The 21,130-nt window shown below is 37.8% G+C and overlaps 1 protein-coding gene across 1 annotated transcript in view; it reads right to left on the minus strand.

Annotated features, from left to right (window-relative positions):
• Positions 1 to 21,130, minus strand: part of COL28A1 (collagen type XXVIII alpha 1 chain) — a 172,996-nt gene that overhangs the window by 86,053 nt on the left and 65,813 nt on the right. The window contains exons 17-22 of the mRNA XM_068973166.1: positions 20,641 to 20,709; positions 11,590 to 11,661; positions 10,768 to 10,836; positions 7,783 to 7,854; positions 4,382 to 4,450; positions 3,698 to 3,766 (exon numbers count right to left, since the gene is read on the minus strand). Of these exons, the coding sequence (XP_068829267.1) occupies positions 3,698 to 3,766; positions 4,382 to 4,450; positions 7,783 to 7,854; positions 10,768 to 10,836; positions 11,590 to 11,661; positions 20,641 to 20,709 (420 nt within the window). The remainder of the gene's footprint in view (positions 1 to 3,697; positions 3,767 to 4,381; positions 4,451 to 7,782; positions 7,855 to 10,767; positions 10,837 to 11,589; positions 11,662 to 20,640; positions 20,710 to 21,130) is intronic.

Below are 21,130 nucleotides of genomic sequence, written 5' to 3' on the forward strand. Positions count from 1 at the left end.
ACAGCTGGCAAAGCTTAAGATCAGTACCAACTCAGCACACCAAAGGCAGATTCGATAAGGGCAGAGGAATGGTCTGAGGATTTTTAGAAGGAAATATGGAAACTTCTTATCTCCTTGTAAGTCTTTCCCGTTTCTGTTACGGGAAGCAAATGATGAGTAGAATGAGTGTAAGGAGTGTATATGAACTACTACAAAGTCCTCCGCAGGAAACACTGCTTGGGGGTTAGAAAAGAGCTAGCTGCTGATGTTTTAATTTTAAAAATTACAAAACTTTAGTGCATCTTAAAATAAGGGGAAGTATAAAATGAGAAAATTTAGTAAGCACCATGTGGGAAGAGTAGAGAAGAATATGAACAAAATTTTATGTATAAAATAAGATAGTGTGTGTTATGTATTATTATGTTACATCTATTATCTTCCTCAGTGAGGCCCAAATTAAGTGAGGAAAAAAAGCTCAAATAAAAATTAAAAACAGATTAATTTTTTAAAAACACTTTATAAAAGAATAGGACACAGAGTTAGTGGTTCATATCCTGAGAACTAGGAAGAAGTGATAGATATTGCTTTACCATGATGCCTTTGGGCATCAGAAACTTAGTAGTAATACTGGCCTCTTATATAGAGGATAAGGAATCAAGGAGGAAATATGCCCTTCAAACAAGAGTTCTCTGTACCCGTGAAACTCAGAGAAATTTCTGGCCAGAATAAAATGGAAAGAAAGAAAAATGAAGACGACTCTTACCAAAGAAGATTTACTCATTGTAAGCCTATTGCACTTGTATTTAAAACATTTCTTTACATCCCACATCCCATTCTGTTGCTGTGATAACTCTTACAGTGGCCTTTGTCAATACACATCAATTATTTTGATAAAGAGCTGTTCATGATTTAAAATATTTATGTTTTGTATATTGTCATATGTGAAACAGATCACCATTCCAGGTTCAATGCATGAGACAGGGTGCTCAGGGCTGGTGCACTGGGATGACCCTGAGGGATGGGACCAGGAGGGAGGTGGGAAGGGGGTTCAGGATGGGGAACACATGTATACCCATGGCTGATTCACATCAATGTGTGGCAAAAACCACTACAATATTGTAAAGTAATAGCCTCCAATTACAATAAATAAATTTTAAAAAATAATTTTAAAAAATAAAAATAAAATATTTATGTTTTCTACATCATTAGAAGAAACGCTAATAATAGACATGTGTTTTCCAAGACTGGAAAAAGTAGCCAGATTCTTAATATTTGTCTTATATGTAAGCAAACGCTGAAATCAAGCTGCGTTATTCCAAGCCAAAGTGTTGCCCCGAACCTAATTCCCAAAAACGGTTTCTGATTTTACTCCTATAAATAAATAACTGGGGAAAAAACTTTTTATGCCATAAGAAAATTAAATTGATTTTGAAAATCATGAATACAACAGCTGTCATTTCCTATTAAGACAAAGAGACTGGCCTTGTATGGTTAACCATCTTAAGAATGGTCTTCAGAAAACATGTGGCCACTTATAAAAATGCACTATTAATGCACTATTTAGAATGCACTATGTACTTAATGTACATCAACAGAAATCCAAGATGATCTCTTAAAGATGTATGACAAAGCAAAAAACAAATTATTCTGGAGCACTGAATTCTGGTGGATCCCCCACTAAGGAACTGGTCATGTCTGAGAAGTAGTTTATTATACTATTCCAATTATGTGCAAGGTTGAAGTGCTAAGCATTTCCTATGGGGACAGGTCCCCAAGTAAGATGCCTATTTCTCTGCGTGCTTACACAAGGAGCAGGCCAGCCACAAAACAAAGCAGTAACTTCCCCCTGGTTAAGTTGAAATTTAAAAAGAAATTGGAATCAAAATTCACTTTCCATTTTCATTCCTAAATTCCAAGCCTGTAACAAATTATCAGCAGCTGTTATTGTTTATCCTCTGGCCCCCACACTGCAGGGAAAGCCATTGAAACATCCATAGTTTAGGAACATTTTTTTCCTAGAGATCTGTGTCCTGTCTCCTGCAGAAATTTCAGTTAACTTGTTACTTCTTATGCTAACAGGGGGTAGGGAAAGGATTGTGTTCTTGCTCAGATTTTTATTTTGGATGCCTCTTGATAGTTTCATGGATGGAATACTGCCACTTGGCTTTTCTGCACTGGATTCAAGAAAATCTTTTGCAGAGTGATTCTCTTTGAAGTGTCTTTCTCATTCAACAGAAATTAGGGTAGAAATCTTAATCAGGTGTTTCAAAATGAGCTTTAAAAAAAAAATCTGGGAGGTCCCTGAAGAAATACATAAAACTGAATTAATGTGCCAAAATTTTTATCAACTAACCCTCCATGAACTTAAAAACAATCCTTTAGGGAAAAATGGCAAAACAAGTAATCATCAGAGACCAAGGGATTAGAAAAATGACTGGAGTGAAAAGGCAAATAACTCTAAATACCATCACCAATAACGATCAGTAGAAAACAGTCAGAGCTTATAAACATCAACTATACGTTTAGATGGTGCTTCTCTTGTAAAGAACAGTGTAAGTAGAGAGAAATAACCTTGCATCATGGACCTATGTTCAGGAAGCTATCAAACAATACGAAAATTGTCACCCAAATGTTCTTGACTAAGGCCATGCCTGTAGTTTTAGCATTCGGAAGTTTGGAATTTTCTCCTTGAGTCATGCATAACTTGGATTTCTGTAGAGTCTTTTACATAGCTTGGGTTCCTATGTGCCTCAGAGTCTGGGCAGTAGGGTGACCATCTTGTTATGATTTTCCCAGGACATTCTCAGTTTTAGCTTGGAAATAGCCCAGAAACGACTTCTGTCCCCAGTAAGCCAGAAGATAGCACTCTAGCAAGGACAACTCTCAAAGTGATTAAGAACAGCAGAGGTCAGGATCCTACCTCTTGCTTTAAGGGGAATCACTGCAACTTATGTTAGTATGTAATAGGCTTTGAATTATATGCAAAGACGGTTCTAAGTTATCTTTTTTGAAGTTTGAAAGTCACTGGTGTCAGTACTTGAACCCTTTCATTGAGCACAGACAATTTGATAAAATAAGCCAGCTTCAAAGCTACATAACAACATGCTACTAATTTAATGAGCACTGATTATGGAGCCCTGAAGCCTGTCCTCATAAACAGGGATGTGCTTGTTGACATTTGGAAAGTAGCATTTCTCTGTAAGGCTAGGTTTTATGTGAGGAGGGAAATGGTACTTTGTTGTCATGGGAAAAATAGTGATGATTACTTAAAACTGTCTTCTCCCATCATTATTTGCATTTTCATTTAAAATAACTCCAAAAGATGGACAACAAGCAGGGAAATCTAATTCAATAAAGTTTCTAAACATGAACTCTTTGGACAGTGTTTTGCAGAAGAGATGCATTGGCCATTAATATGTAAATGAAGGAGGCCAGAGGCCATATAATATCATATTACAGACATTACAAAAAGAAAAACAGCATTTTCAATCAGCTGTTTAGTCAGCAAACATTTTACCAGAGGAGCTATCATCCTCCACATTTATGAAAAATAAATGATCTGCTGGCTTGATTTTTTAAAAGGGGAATAATATATTCTTATATCTCCGTTCATTGGTTTAGAGACTCTAAGTAGAACAATCTCAGTCATAACTTATGATGCATTAAATCTACTTTCATTTTTTATTTCAGTAAATAAAAGAAGATGAATAAAGAATACCTTTGGTCCTCGAATAGCAATTCCAGGTTCTCCTTTAAATCCAGGCACCCCAGGTCCCCCTCTGTCTCCCTGCACATGTTAAATAATTTTCAGTTTCAGGCTTTAGATTTTATGAGAAACCATCACGGCACAGGGCATAAAAAACCATTGGCCAATTATAAAGAGCTTAATCTCTTAGAATCAGATTCAGAGAGAGTACATCCTTCTAATATATTTGAGAAGAGTTTCAAATCTTAAGCAAATAAAAACTGTCAGTAAAGACTTCTAAGCTTTTCGGAGAATAGCTGAAATAATAAGTGGCTCTCTAGACACAAATATTTAGACTGTGAAAATGTCTGGGAATGCTCTTACATCTGAGTAGATTTCTTTTCTGCCAGACTTTCTGATTAGCAGATTATTCTGAACAAATGCAATAAATTCTTACATGCATTAAGGCTAGCATTTAAGGAAGGTAGTTCAAAGTAGAGTGATAAGGTCAAGACCAGGAGCAGAAAACCTGGTTTCTAGTTTTAAATTTGCTGCTGGCCCTCCATCTGCTTAATCATGAAATGGCGGAGTTGAGCTATATAATATCTTTAGGTTTTTCCAAAGCTAAAATTCTTTCACTGATTTTATGAATCTTTTCCCCACTCCAACTTCCAAAAAATCCAAGTAAAAGAAAAAAATATTCCCAGGAATGCATACTTTTGGTCCAGGTGGTCCAGGAATTGATATTCCAGGCATCCCAACAGGGCCCATAATTCCTGGATCACCCTAAAAACAGAACAAAATACTCATTACATTTCAAACAAAGAAATGATATATGGAATTATATTATGAAAAATACAGAAATATATTTCCAGCATTTTAAAGTATTGTGACCTGTTTCACAAACCACATGAAAATATTTGAGCATCTTTATTAAACCACTACTAAAGTTATTAATAATTAAGATTTCACTCCCTATAATAAATAAATTAAATTAATTCCTTAGTAATAGGAAATTTCTCTCTCTTGTGCATCCTTTTATTAGGTAACAAAAATCATGCAATGCATGGTGATTCAGTTTTGTGTTTGTATGCCCGGAAGCTCAGAGGGAAATATTTATTCAGTTATAGCAAATACCTTTAGTGTAAGTTTTAAGGTACATGTGACAGGCAAATAATGTTCTTTCTAGTTTACAGCTTCTTCCTTTGTTATTTTATGCTCCACAGTATATCAGTCTTCCATTGTATGGTATCTCATGTCCCTTTTCAGAAGTAGTTAGTTTATGGTTAAAAAAATGTACTATGAATTTTTGTAAGGCACCTCTGGTGATTCTGATATAGGTACTACTACTGTACTTTGAAACACTATGCAAAGCAATTGTCTGTCTTTTTAACTTATTTTATTGAGGTATGTTTTAATGTTGTGTTAATTTTTACTATACAGAGAAGTGATTCATGTATAGCGGAACCATGTATAACATGTATATATGATTCATGTATACATATTATACATGAATTATATGATACATGTATTATACATATATAAATGTTCGTGTTCTTTTCCATTATGGTTTATCACAGGATATTGAATATATTAATAGGTCCCTGAACTATAAAGTAGGACCTTGTTGTTTATCCATTCTATATGTAATAGTTTTCATCTGCTAATCCCAAACTCTCAGTCTATCCCTCACCACCCCTCTTCCCCCTTAACAACCATGCCTGTCCTCTATTCTGTGAGTCTGTTTCTGTTTTATAGATAGGTTCATTTGTGCCATATTTTAGATTTAACATATAAGTGATATATGGTATTTATCTTTCTGACTTACTTCCCTTAGTATGATAATCTCTAGATCCATCCATGTTGCTGCAAATGGCCTTATTTCATTGTTTTTTATGGCTGAGTAGTATTCCATTGTATATTTATACCACTTCTTCTTCTTCCATCAGTCTGTTGATGGACATTTAGACTATTTCCATGTCTGATCTATTGTGAATAGTGGTGCTATGAACATAGGGGTGCATGTATCTTTTTGAGTCATAGTTTTGTTCAGGTATATGCCCAGAAATGGGATTGCTGGATCATATGGCAGTTCTGTTTTTAGTTTTCTGAGAACTTCCGCCCTGTTTTCCGTAGTGACTGCAGCAATTTCATTTCCACTGAGAGTGTATGGAGGTTCCCTTTTCTTCACCCTCTCCAGCATTTGTTATTTGTAGACTTTTTATGATGACCATTCTGACTGGTGTGATGTGGTACCTCAGTATAGTTTTGATTTGCACATCTCTAATAATTAGTAATGTTGAGCATCTTTTCAAGTGTCTGCTAGTCATCTAATATGTCTAAAGAAGCCAATTACTTTTAAAGATAAAATTGTATACATAGAAAGTATACAAATTTTTTAAAAGACCCTTATTAAAGTGTGAGTATGTTTTACAATATGGCAATTCTTTATCAGGAAAAGCCTTCTTTCAAAATGCAAGAAAATATTCATGTTGAGTCAGTATAACTAAGACATGAAGAGTAATCACTGTTGTTAATACAATACATTTCCTATATACTGGCTTTTCTCATTGTTGCTCCTTGCACTTCCTGCAGCAGGAGGTAGTTATTTAGGAAATGCAGATTCTTGGGTCCCACCTACATACTCAATCCAGATTTCTTGTCGTGGTTCCATGAAATATGACTTTGTAACAAGCTCCCAGGCAATAATGATGACATGGAAGTTTAAGAATCACTGGCAGGTGGGGGATCCTTTGCTTTGTATCTGCATGTATCTTTTTGGGGGCCTGTTTTTTTTTAAGTTGATCTTTAATCCTCTGGTGCTTGTTTCTTTCCTACAAGTAGCATCTTCCTGGAGCCCTGAACTCGCTCAGGTGTGCGATTTTTGTGTCCTGACACATCCAGATGACCTCCATATTCTCTCCTGCTAAGTCAGGACACGTGCCTATTTGCTTGCTTCGCATTTTCCTCCCTTTTTCCTCAGCACCCTGTCTCAGGCAGTTTATCAGGAAATATATGCCCTACTTTCCATTTCATTGTACTGATGTTTTTCCTCTCTGAATAACTCCATGCGTTGAACACTAACAATGTACCTGGAACCATGATAAGTGCTTTAGTCACTTGTTAAAGTCATCACAACAACCCTGTGAAATAGACACTATTACCATGATTATTTCCACGATTAAAGTGACTGACCTCCAAAAGTTTTGGGGTGCAGCAGGGTGAGAATCCCCCTCTCATGCATTCTGAAGCCCCACCCTACATCCTCCCCATATTGCCTCTCAGTCTGGGACTTTTTTGTTCTTGTTCAGCAAAGCAAGATGATAGAGAATTGATATCTCCTATGTCCGTCTAGTCATAGGAAATATCAATTCCTATGTCAATCTAGTCAGGGCTATGGTTTTTCCAGTGGTCATGTATGGATGTGAGAGTTGGACTGTGAAGAAGGCTGAGTGCTGAAGAATTGATGCTTTTGAACTGTGGTGTTGGAGAAGACTCTTGAGAGTCCCTTGGACTGCAAAAGGAGATCCAACCAGTCCATTCTGAAGGAGATTAGCCCTGAGATTTCTTTGGAAGGAATGATGCTAAACTCCAGTACTTTGGCCACCTCATGTGAAGAGTTGACTCACTGGAAAAGACTCTGATGCTGGGAGGGATTGGGGGCAGGAGGAGAAGGGGACCACTGAGGATGAGATGGCTGGACGGCATCACTGACTCGATGGACGTGAGTTTGAGTGAACTCCGGGAGTTGGTGATGGACAGGGAGGCCTGGCGTGCTGAGATTCATGGGGTCGCAAAGAGTCGGACACAACTGAGCGACTGAACTGAACTGAACTGATAGTCTTAATGTATTCCAACTATGGAATATTTGTTAATAAAGAGCACTAACACAGATTCTCTCCTAGCAACATCAATATTCCAATGAAGACCACACATTTTATACAGTCTCTATCCCATTTTGTAATGGTCTGGAATAGTATGTCTTCTAAAGCCTTTTTCATTTTGGAGACTTTGGTTTAGTATTTCTTAAGAAGGAAACAGTGGAGATCTAAGATTCCATTAAAACTCGACACAAGAACAATCTCCCCAAAGCATAAATGAGAATTTAAGGTACATACCTTTGGCCCTCCAGGCCCCTGAGACCCCTTCTGTCCTTGATTTCCTTTGCTGCCTTTCTTTCCTTCATCTCCCTGACAAAAAGAATTATAAAAATACAGTTGTTTTATAATATATCCACCTGCATCTTATAGCAACTACATCCTGGCCAGACTCTCAGTGCATACCAACTTCACAGTCATGTTCCCCAAGCCCAGCTCAGTTGCACAGGGTCTGTCGATGTTCTTGAGCAGATTACATGACTTCAAAACCGTCCAGACTGCACCGTTTACTCAGTATGATTTAACACTTCCTAAACTCTGTGTTCAGCATCTTTCCTTGGAGGCTTTGATTTGAGTTTACAGTTCTTTTGCCCTCTTGGTCTATTTAAGTAGTGGCTCTGAGACAGTCACAGTTTCAAAGAAGAAAGCCATCTATGATTTTCCATGCTGTTTTTCAGGTTCTGTGCTATTTCAGTTTTGAAACATAAAATGAGACATTTTAAAAATCAGCCCTGGTTCTTCCTCCGTGGAGTTTAATTCTTTCTCCCCAAGGAGGCCAGTAATTCAATTGGTAGAAAGATGAGTGAGCATTAACCTGGTGCAGAGCTGCAAATTGCCTCATGTTCCCCACCAGGATAGTGTACACCAGTGCTCCCCACCAAAGAACTTTGGTAACTTCAACCAGAAGCCCCAGACCATCCCAGAACTATCCTTACCCTAGGGTTCAACTCCAAGGCACCATAGTTAAGCATGTTCCCAGCTCAACAAAAGAATTCTTGGGGTGTGTAGCTGAAAGTGTTTGTCACTCAATTGTGTCCGACTCTTGTGAATCCATGGGCTGTAGCCCACCAGGTTCCTCTATCCAAGGGATTTTTCAGGCAAGAATACTGGAGTGGGTAGCTATTCCCATCTCCAGGGAATCTTCCAGACCCAGGAATTGAACTTGGGTCTCCTGCATTGCCGGCAGATTCTTTACCATGAGGCTCTCCAATATTTATGACATAAGTGACTAAACCACGTTTTCAAATCTAAACATGCATAAGAATCACCTGGAGATTTCTGGGCCCCCCATCCAGAGTTTCTTATTTACTAGGTCTGTAGTAGAGCCCAATAATTTACATTCTGACACATTCCCAGGGGACGCTGACACTGCTGTTCCAGCGGCTGTGCCCTGAGAACCACTGGCCTATACTGAGATCATCAGCAGTGCAGACACTCCACTAAAAAGAAGAGAGACCTATAGAATCCACAGACATGCAGACAACTCCCTAGTACCCGTCCTAATGGAGGGCAGTGATGGCAGCTAATTAAAAAAACCGTTGAATATCCAGATATCACTTACCATGTCATTATCATCTGCCAATAGCATCGAAATCTACCCCAACTGTTTATGTTCTCCTCTTCAGTACCATGTTTAACTTACTGACCTAAATGATCCCAGAAACCAACAGCAGTATGTGTGTGTTTAGTCACTCAGTCATGTCTGACTCTTTGCGACCTCATGGACTATATAGCCAGGCTCCTCCGTCCATGCAGATTCTCCAGGCCAGGATCCTGGAGTGGGTTACCATGCCCTCCTCCAGGGGGTCTTCCCAACCCAGGGATCAAACCCAGGTCTCCCACATTGCAGGCGGATTCTTGACCATCTTAGCCACCAGGGAAGCCCAGATCCACCTAAATGTAGTAAAGTGCCAGCACCGCACACTGACTACTTTGATATATAACTTATTCCTACCTACCACTCTTCTGCAATAGCTTTCTACAAGCCCCATATCCCATCGATGCCAGAAATCCAGTTTGCGTACATTTTCCTTGCTCTGCGGGTGTATTTGACACCACCCATTGCTTTCTTCTTAAGTCCTTTCTCCTTGGTTCCCCTAACATGGTACTCTGTATTCAGCCTGTCTTCCTGCTGTACGGAATGCTCTCTCTCCAGCTGCTGTAAAATGCAGGACTCCAACCTTAGCTCTCTTTCTCAGAGCTGTCTTTCATCCCCACAGCTTCAATTATTAACTCAGAAGGGCTATTTTCCAAAAGGATATTCAGGGAAACATTAGTTCTCCTGAATGTTAATAGGCAATCATCTCTAAAAGTACTTTTTGCCTGATGTTAAAAAGGAATTCTCTGTACATGTTTCCACTCCCTGCTGCCCACTGTGCCCGCCCCCCTGCAAAAAAAAAAAAAAAAAAACAACCAGATCTCATAATCTGGTTAGTCAGTTTCAAATTTTAAACATTTAAAATGTTTTAAATGCTACAAATACATTCATATTTCAAATTCTCACATTTAAGGCTGATGACTCAATTTTAGCCAATATTTTTTATAATACATAGACATGTAAGCTATCAATTACTATTTTAATAGAATTAAAAATAGAACACTAGTAAGTATATGGATTTTATTTTTACTTTGCTCATATATAATTCTTCAGAATATTTATATAGGGATTGATGACTGCACCTAAGAACTGTAGTAATATCTGACACCTTAGAGGTTGTAGGTTATGGTCTTATTGATGAATTTGGGTATTTTCCTCTTGACATATAAAGATATTATTCAACAAGCGTTTCTAAAATGTGTTGAATAAATCTATGCTATGTTGTAAAAGTGCCACTTCATAAGGTTATATTTCTTACTACTCTATGAGATTGTATAAATATTTGAAAAAAAAATTATGGACTTTGATGTCTCAGGATGTCTCTCAAGTCTTCTTTTCCCTTACTGTGTGTTTGTTTTTTAAATGTCAACTTGGCTGTTTATTAAGAAAACATGTGTTGAACTCTTCCTATAAGCTTGGTTTTGTGACAGATGTTAGGAAAATGGAAATAAATAATACATACTTGCTGTCTACCAGAGCTCAAAAGCTAGAGTCCATAATGTTAAGCCAGAAGTAAACATCTTTGACATAGCAAGAATAACATCAAGTTTCTCCTAAGTTGGCTTCTTATTATCAAGACCAGAACTCAGCAGTGTGCTTCCCTTGGCCTGCCACTGTGGATTCCATACCTTGAGGCCAGGCTGTCCTTTCCCAGGTGGTCCTTCAGGGCCTCTTGCCCCCGGAAGCCCTGCTTCTCCCTAGAGAAAATGACACCAAGGTCTTAGCTGACCCTGCATAGCCAATACGAATACACCCACCTTGTCTCGTCTTACAGCCAACAGAGTCTCTGCTTGGATCCTCCAGTACGGAAAAGACCTTCACTCTAGTCTCAGAATTCATTTGGAAGTTCACCAACATGAATAAATTAATATCAAACTTCAGTTTAGCTCAGAGCAGCTGAAATATCGTGAAAGAGCCCAATTTCCCAGCCCGTTGCCAAAGCAATAAGCTCACTTTCTTTTGGCTCTTCACTCGCATTCGGTGGTTTGTTTTTTGAAAAAACAAGAAAGACCTTCAGCCTTACCATCTGCTGTTTTTCTCTACTTATATTGAAAAATGAGTATTTCAAATGTCAACTCAAAATATTTCAGGAAATCTTTATAATGGCCTTACTTCCTGAATACATTTACAGACTTTTCCTATTTGAAGGGGAGGAAAAAAGCCTTTTTCTCAAAGTTTAAACAACAGTGCTTTCTAGGAATCCCAAAGGGAGTAGGTCACTGGAACACCGTGGCCAAAACACCAGAGAAAAGGCAGAGGTCGTTAAGATACTTGGACTTTGAATTGGTGCTCTTTTATCCGGACTAAGTGAAAAAGGAAATTTAGAGTTGTGGGATTTTATTTTCTTAAAGAGACTAAGTTTGTCTTGAATGGTTTCATTTGAGCTCTTGCAGGACCAAGATATATGTGGTTTAATAGTTTTATTCCAATAATATGGAAAACAGTGTTACCTTCTTCCCTGCAGCTCCGTCTTCTCCTGGTACTCCTGGCTGTCCTGGGAGCCCTATTGAGCCTGGCTCCCCCTGGTGGATGAGGAGAAATTTTTATTTCCCAGAAGCTCAACGTTTATCCTGAACTTCACTTTAAGGTACTTGCAGTGGGATGCGTCTTATTATAATATCTGAGAAAAGTCTAGGAGCAGGGAAATCTGAATAGTAATTAACAGTCATTAAGCTGCTTGACCTTGGGCGAGTTACTTATCATCTCTGGATCTCAGTTTTGGATTATGTTATTTATTATCGGTTGAACTGTGACCAGCTCCCTCCCCCAAAAGATATGTTGAAGTCCTAAACCTTGGCACCAGTGAATGGACCTTATTTGGTAACAAAGCTGAGATGAAGTCATTGTTGTGGGTCCTAATCCAGTGTGACTGGTGTCCTTATAAGAGGAAAATATAATGTGAAGACAGACACATAGGGAGAACCCCATGAGGCAAGAGAGCCAAGATTAGAGTAACGTGGCTACAAGCCAAGGAATGCCAGGGACTGGCCACCACCGGAAGCTAAGAGGAGAGGAAAACTGTCCCTGATAGGTTTTGGAGGAAGTGTGGCCCTGCAGACACCTTGATTTTTTACTTTTAGCCTTTAGAACTGTGAGAAAATAAATTTCTGTTATGTTAAGCCACAGAGTTTGTGGTAATTTGTGACAGCAACCCTAAAAAAACTAATATAAAAATGAGATGGAGCAATTGGGACCTAAACATTGCTTCCAATTGTAAAATTCAATTATTATACCCTCTTTGAAGTCAGTTTATAATTTAAGTCCTTTAAAATGTTCCGAGAAAACACACGCTATTATGAAGCAGTATAACGCTGTCCTTTGTTGTTGTTTAGTCGTGTCTGACTCTTTTGCAACTGGAGTTTATGTATGTGCTTAATCACTCAGTCATGTTCTATTCTTAGCGACTCCATGGACTTTAGCCCACCAGGCTCCTCTGTCCATGGGATTCTCCAGGCAAGAACACTGGAGTGGGTTGCCATTTCCTCCTCCAGGGAAATGTGTCCTTACTGCATTTATTAACAGCAAAAAGTATGGAAAAAATGGAAAATCATTTCAACTAAACTCAACTTTTAAAACTAGTGACAAAAGCACAGTGAACCTAAAAGTAAGTAGTAGTGATAGTAGTATTAGTCGCTCAGTCATCTCCAGCTCTTTGCAACTCTTTGTAGCCTACCAGGCCCATCTGCCATGGAGTTCTTCAGGCAAGAATACTGAAGTGGGTGGCCATTTCCTTCTCCAAAAGTAAATAGTAGGATATAATAAAAATGAGAGAAAATCATAAACTTGCTAGCAAAAATCAAGAATAACAAAATTAAAAGGTAATAACTTAAAAATACTAAGAAAATAAATAAACATCTAACTGTAATGATAAATATTTGTAAAATAAAAGACATTAAGAAAACAGTATTAGGAATGAAAGGTAAATCTATATACATAGTAAAATTTTTGATTATAGAAAATTTCTGTGATAATCTCAAACAAATATATTGGAAACATTAATACATGGATAATCTTCAAGAAAAATATAAATGACATAAATGACATAAGAAGGAATGGAAAAGCTAAATAAACCAATGCAATTAAATAAATTCAGGCAGTAACTGCAAGTCTGGAACTTCCTCTCCCTCCAGGATCACAGGCTAGTTGACCTTCCAGTCAAACCGTAACAAAATTTTAAACATCTGAACAACAGATACCCCCTCTCTTGTTTCTAAAACAGAAAAAGAGGGAACTCTATCCAGTTTATTTTGAGGCTAATAAAACTTTGATTTAAAATACCATACGAGATAAAAAAACTAAATTATAGACCACTCTACCTAAGAAAAAGATTCCAACTTAAGGTTCTCATGTAAATGGAAGAGTGTGTGTGTGTGTGTGTGTGTGTGTGTGTGTGTGTGTGTGTTAGTTGCTCAGTCATGTCCATCTGTTTGTGACCCCATGGACGGTAGCCTCCCAGGCTCCTTTGTCCATGGATTCTCCAGGCAAGAACACTGGAGTGGGTTGCCATTCTCTTCTCCAGGGAATCTTTCTGACTCAGGGGTTGAACCCAGGTCTCCTGCATTGCCGGCGTATACTTTACCATCTAAGCCACCAGGGAAGCCTTGGAGGAATAGGAACCAGATTTAACTTCCCACCTGATGCAATGAAAAAAGCAGACAAAATATAGGAAACAATGACATTCATGCTACAGTTTCCCAAGTTTACTATCTGGATAAAGTTTCCAGGCCATTGTTCAGGGAGAGAGAATCCAGGGCAAGTCCAGAAGTCTCTCTAATTTAAGGCAACAAAGGTGAGAGTCTGGATAAGCCAAGATATCAAAAATTCACAAAATAGATTACCAGAGAGGAAGGCGTGACATGAAGAGAACTATCAAGATCTACTGAGCATCCCCCTTGAGTATTTAGGTGAATACTGTTCAGCACAGAGTGAAGAAATTACCCCAGGCCATGAAAACAACGCCTTGAAAGGATCAGAGAACTGAGGCAGGAGAGATACAGTGCCTGCTCCCAGTGGCAGGAAAAAACTTCACAGTGCGCAGGGTATAGATGAGAGCTTAAAAGAGTATTGCCTTAGTAGTGGGGGGAAATAGCCCCAGACTAAATAATGTTCCTGTCCTACCTAACACATCTTAAAAGCAAGATCAGAATGCTCAAACTGTTTTCAAGTAATGTAGAAGCATCTAAGAAAAAAAGCTCAGAAATATTTATAAGAATACAAAAATATCTAGCACCTAGAAAGGTAAAAATTCACAATGTTTGGCAGCTAATCAAAAGCTATTGAGGATTCAGAAAAGCTGCAGAAATGTGACACAGGGGATAGAATTTATGAATAACATTAGGACAGTTATTACACTGCGTTCCATATGTTCAAGAAATCAAAGGAAAATTAAAACTTGTTAATAGACATGATGCTTTCTAAGGCCCACTTGCCTTCACATTCCAGGATGTCTGGCACTAGGTGAGTGATCACACCATCGTGATTTTCTGGGTCATGAAGCTCTTTTTTGTACAGTTCTTCTGTGTATTCTTGCCACCTCTTCTTAATATCTTCTGCTTCTGTTGGGTCCATACCATTTCTGTCCTTTATCGAGCCCATCTTTGCATGAAATGTCCCCTTGGTGTCTCTCATTTTCTTGAAGAGATCTCTAGTCTTTCCCATTCTGTTCTTTTCCTCTGTTTCTTTGCACTGATTACTGAGGAAGGCTTTCTTATCCCTCCTTGCTATTCGTTGGAACTCTGCATTCAGATGCTTATATCTTTCCTTTTCTCCTTTGCTTTTCGCTTCTCTTCTTTTCACAGCTATTTGTAAGGCCTCCTCAGACAACCATTTTGCTTTTTTGCATTTCTTTTCCATGGGGATGGTCTTGATCCCTGTCTCCTGTACAATGTCACGAACCTCCGTCCATAGTTCATCAGGCACTCTGTCTATCAGATTTAGTCCCTCAAATCTATTTCTCACTTCCTCTGTATAATCATAAGGGATTTGATTTAGGTCATACCTGAATGGTCTAGTGGTTTTCCCTACTTTCTTCAATTTAAGTCTGAATTTGGCAATAAGGAGTTCATGATCTGAGCCACAGTCAGCTCCTGGTCTTGTTTTTGCTGACTGTATAGAGCTTCTCCATCTTTGGCTGCAAAGAATATAATCAATCTGATGCTTAGAAACCATCACTATGAACAAAACTAGTGGAGGTAATGGAATTCCAGTTGAGCTATTTCAAATCCTGAAAGATGATGATGTGAAAGCGCTGCACTCAATATGCCAGCAAATTTGAAAAACTCAGCAGTGGCCACAGGACTGGACAAGGTCAGTTTTCATTCCAATCCCAAAGAAAGGCAATGCCAAAGAATGCTCAAATTACCGCACAATTGCACTCATCTCTCATGCTAGTAAAGTAATGCTCAAAATTCTCCAAGCCAGGCTTCAGCAATACGTGACCCGTGAGCTGAATAGGCATGAAAGACATTGAAGGATACAACGTGAACTTCTAGAGCTGAAAACTGCAGAGTATGAGATAAACATACACTGGATAGAATTCAAAGCAGATTAGACATCTCAGAAGAAAAGATTAGCAGATGGAAAGATATAGCAATAAACTCTACTCAAAATGAAACGGTGGCAGGCAGGTTTGGGGCAGGGGGACACATGTACACCCGTGGCTGATTCCTGTCAATGTACAATAAAAACCACCACAATACTGTAATTAGCCTCCAATTAAAGTAAATTAATTAATTAGAAAAACAAAGATGAAAAGAAATACAAAGAAATGGACTGAATAAGAATAAGCAGAGCATCAGAGAACTGTGAGAAAACTTCAAGCCTGTAAATTAAGCGGGAGTTTCCTGGGTTAAAGGCTGAGGGTGGGAAATATTTCAAGAAATGTTAACCTAATATTTTCCAAATTTGATGAATTCAGTAATTCATAGATCCAAGAAAAACAATGGAATTCAAACATAAAAAATATAAAGAAAATTGAATTAAGGACATTAGAATCTCATGGCTCAAAGCCAGTGATACAGAGAAAATCCCAAAAGTAACCAGAGAAAATAGACATTATGTAGTGAAAAAGATGTATACAACAGATTTCTCATCAGAGATACTGTGAGTGAGAAGACAGTGGACCAACATTATGAAAGTACTGGGGGGAAGGAAAGAGAGACTTTCCTGGTGGTCCAGTGGCAAAGACCCGAGCTCCCATGCAGGGGGCCTGGGCTTAATTCCTGGTCAGGAAACTAGATCCCAGACGCTGCAACTAAGACCAAATAAAATAAATCAATATATAATTTTTTTTTAAGAAGTAAAAGTCATCAATATAGAATTCTCTACCCGGTGAAAATATAGACAGAATGCAGACTCTTTTGAAAACCAATTTAACAATTGCTTGAAAAGCTAAACAGATACTTATCATATGACCCAGCTATTTCACTCCTAGGTTTTTACCCCTAAAAAAGGAAAACATATATCTATTCAAAGACATGTACATAAATATTCATAACAGCTTTGTCTACAATATTAAAAAGCTGGAGAAAACCAAATTGCCACTAAGAGGTGAATGGATGACCAGACTTCACTATCTGCATACAATGGAGTTCTATTCAGCAATAAACAATAACAAATTATTAAATATGTTAAACATAGATTTCAAAATAACTTCCTGAGTGAAAAAAGACTGGAAAAAAGTATATAGTAAATTATGCTACTTATAGGAAATTCTAGGAAATGTGAAGTAATCTCTGATAACAAAAAGCAGAAATCAGTGATTATCAGATGATATGAAAGCAGATCTACAGAAAACAGATCAATAAAGATAGGAGAAATTAGGGAGAGGTGAAAGGATGATATCACAAAGAAATACATAATAATTTGGAGGGCGATAGATGCTTTTATCATTCTCAAGAACATGTGTGTATACACACACACACACACACGTCAAAACTTACCAAATTGTACACTTTAGTCATGTGCTTTTATTTTATGTCAGTCATGCAATAAACAGAATTATTTAAAGTGGGTGCACAAATTCTGAATAAAAGATTAATTAATTGAATTATTGTTATTAAAAATATATATCGCAATCAGTTGAGTTTATCTCAAAGAATGTCAGGATGTTTCAACATCTCAAATATCTGGAAATGTAGTATTAACAAATTAAAAGAGAAAAGTAATATGATTATCTTAGTAGATGTAAAATCTGGTAAAATCCAATACTCACTTATGATTAATAAGCAAATTTTGGTACAATTGAAATAGAGAATCGCCTTAACCTAATAGTATCTGTCAAAAACCTATGCAAATGTCACATTTAAAAGTGAAATTTTAGGAGCACATCCACTTCCTTTAAATATTGCTCTGGGGATCCTAGCAGCATAAAAAGGTAAAAAGTGAATAAGAAAAAGAACTGAAAAGGAATAGGCATAACTGTTTTTATTTTTAGACAATATGCCTATGTTCACAAGAATTAAAGATGCAAGAGACTTTACAATTAGAAATAAAAGGTTATATCAGGTGGGTGGATACCAAAATCAATATAGCAAAATAAGACAATAATAACAAGACAGTACTTTCCCTATAGACACATTATAGTTAATTGAAAAGCACAAAAAAAAAAGAAACAATTCACAATCATAAAAATGTACCCAAGGGACCTTTTTAACTAAAAAAAGTAGATGTTTATGGATAAAATGAAAACTATTTTTGTGAAAAAGTAGAGAGTTTTACTCCGTGGTTTGAAAGACTCAATGTTTAATCTAAAGATTCAGTGCAATTTCAAAAACTCCAATGGAATATTTTGTCAAATTTGGCAAGCCATTTCTAAAATGTATATGTTAGAACCAAGAATAGCCAGGGAAGAAGATGATAGTATTTTCCCTATGGATGATAAAACATTATAAATCTATCCTAATCCAGACAGAGAGATAGTAGCACTGAGAGATATTAATAGGCAAACGGAGTGGCATAAAGAACTCAGGCACTGATATTCACATATACAGAAACTTGATACATAACACTGGAGGTATTACGAGTCAGTGTGGCAATTTAATAATTGACGTGAGGATATTTGATTATCATATAGGGAAAAATAGATTCCCTACCTTGCCCTAGCCACAAACATAAATTCCAAGTGTATTAAAGATGTAAATTTTTAAAAAGTAAAACACCACCATTTTCAAAAGAAAATATGTAAAAATATATTATGACTTTGGGGTCAAGAAATGTTTTAAAATAATATTCCAAAAAACTCAAACCATAAAGGGATAGAAATACCTCAAAATCGAAAACTTCTATGCACTGAAAAGCACTCTAAGTGAAAAAGACAAGCCGTATCTTAAGCTTGGAGAGGAATACTCAGTATCCAAAAAAATGAGTATCTACAGGAGTTTATGGAGAAGGCAATGGCACCCCACTCCAGCACTCTTGCCTGGAAAATCCCATGGATGGAGGAGCCTGGTAGGCTGCAGTCCATGGGGTCACTAAGAGTCGGATACGACTGAGCGACTTCACTTTCTCTTTTCACTTTCATGCATTGGAGAAGGAAATGGCAACCCACTCCAGTGTTCTTGCCTGGAGAATCCCAGGGACAGGGGAGCCTGGTGGGCTGCTGTCTATGGGGTCACATAGAGTCGGACACAACTGAAGCGACTTAGCAGCACAAGAATTTATAAAAAAGAAAAACCGAGGTCCATTAAGCAGTCAAAAACTGTGCAGTTAGTTATCAGGGAATAAGAACTGAACCAATGAGATGTATTTTTTTACACATTTCACACTGGCAAGAATGTAGTGAAAAGGGCATTGCTATCTGTTGCTGGAAGGAGGGTAAACTGGTCCGAACACTGTACCCATTGATTATTTGGGGCAGAATTTTCACAATATGAAAATTGAAAACTTGTATACTCTGTGATCTTGCAATCCACAGCAATCTGTCATCTACTGATAGGAGAAATTTATATCCTTACATAAGACGAAACCCAGAGAATGTTTATGGCAGTGTTATCGGCAAATGCACAAAATAGAAAGCAATTTAAATGTCCATCAGTAATGAAGTATTCTCATACAGTGTAGTATCATAGAGCAATTAAACTGAGTCAAAGGCATATAAAAACACAAGACCTAAGGCTGAGTATAAATATATTGCTGAATGATATATTATGTAAAGTTCAAGAATACAAACAAGCAATATATGGCTTATGAGTAAAATTGTGGGAAAATCACATAAACTTTGAAAGAATGATAAACACTAAATTCATGGTTATGTCTGGGAAGGGAAGGGGAGACAGCAGAATTGGGGAGCACAGACAGAGAACTTCAGCTATATCCGCAATACTTCCTTAAAATATTTTAGAACCCATGTGACAAAATGTTGACATCTGATAAAGCTGGGTTGTGGAACACATGGGTGTTCTTTGTTATTCTGCCTGCCCCAGTGGAGTAGCACTGTTCAATGGAGATATAAAGCAAGCCATATATGTGATTATAATTTTATTAATAGCCACGCTTACAACTTTAAAAGAAACAGATAAAGACAATTCTAATAATGTATTTTACTTAATACATCTGAAACTTTGTCATTTCAACATGTACGCCATATACAAATATATTAATCATGTAGTTTACGGCAAGCTTTGTAATTCAGAGTGTATAGTACCTTTATAGCACCCCTTGGTTCATACCAGCCACATGTCAAGTATTCAGTGACGCCATGTGGCAGGTGCCTGCCGTTTCTAGAGGGCAGTGCATTTCTAGAGGGTGTAGTACAATGAAGAGTAATTCAAAAAACAGGCAAGTTAAGTGGTAAAATCACGGGGAACAAACAGTGTGCTTTTAAATAACTGGGTAACAATAGTGGGGTGGACATATTTTAGGTTTAGTAAATGAATTTTGAGGAAGTGTCTTTTGAGCTGAGACCTAAGGATGAGAAGGAGCCAGCCACAAAATAAGAGAAGGGAAGTAAGCTTTACTGAAATTCTACTAAACTTTTATAATATGGCAGGCAACAATGTTCTTAAAGAATCACTCGGAAAGAGGTGAAAGAGGACCTCTAATGCTAATGAATTAATAATAGAAACACAGGCATCATTAAAATAAAGTAATATTTTGGTTCTTCTTAAACCATATCAGTTAAGCATCAGACTCTCCTCTGAATAAATATTCTCCTCTGGATATAAATGAAGCTTTACATAATATGACATAAATGCCTCCAACGAGCTTAGACAGGAGAAGGCAATGGCACCCCACTCCAGTACTCTTGTCTGGAAAATCCCATGGGTGGAGGAGCCTGGTAGGCTGCAGTCCATGGGGTCGCGAAGAGTCAGACACGACTGACTGACTTCACTTTCACTTTTCGCTTTCATGCATTGGAGAAGGAAATGGCAGCCCACTCCAGTTTTCTTGCCTGGAGAGTCCCAGGGACGGGGGAGCCTGGTGGGCTGCCGTCTATGGGGTCGCACAGAGTCGGACACAACTGAAGCGACTTAGCAGCAGCAGCAGCACCTTAGACAACTCACCTTTGGACCTTGTACTCCGAGTCCCACTGGTCCTCTAGGGCCTGTAGGGCCCATCTGGCCAACTTCTCCCTAGTGAGGAAAGAGTATTTGAAGAGTATTTGACTCTAGCACCAAAATAAAAATAACATATACCTACCTTTGATCTCCTAAGAGCAAAACATATCAGCAAAATAAGATAAAACTGAGTTTCATGTGCTCCATTCACATATGTGTGTCTATGCATTTATCTATTCAAATATAGATATATTTCAGGCAAATCTATGTATATATGGGCTGATTTAAAAGACAGGCTGTGTGTAATACTCAGAATTGACTTTGAGTCCCCAAGAAGGGCACGTGGAAAAGATCAGCAGTTACAATCCACAGCAACTATAATTGACACATGAGACTCCAAGATTACAGCTGATCCAAAGCAGTATCGTAACCAGAGAGAACAACCTGAGCCTTCACCATTGAGCTCAAAGCAGAAATTTCAAGGACAGTGACTGTA

Source organism: Capricornis sumatraensis, chromosome 5 (genome assembly GCF_032405125.1).
Source record: "Capricornis sumatraensis isolate serow.1 chromosome 5, serow.2, whole genome shotgun sequence".
Lineage (NCBI taxonomy): Eukaryota > Metazoa > Chordata > Mammalia > Artiodactyla > Bovidae > Capricornis > Capricornis sumatraensis.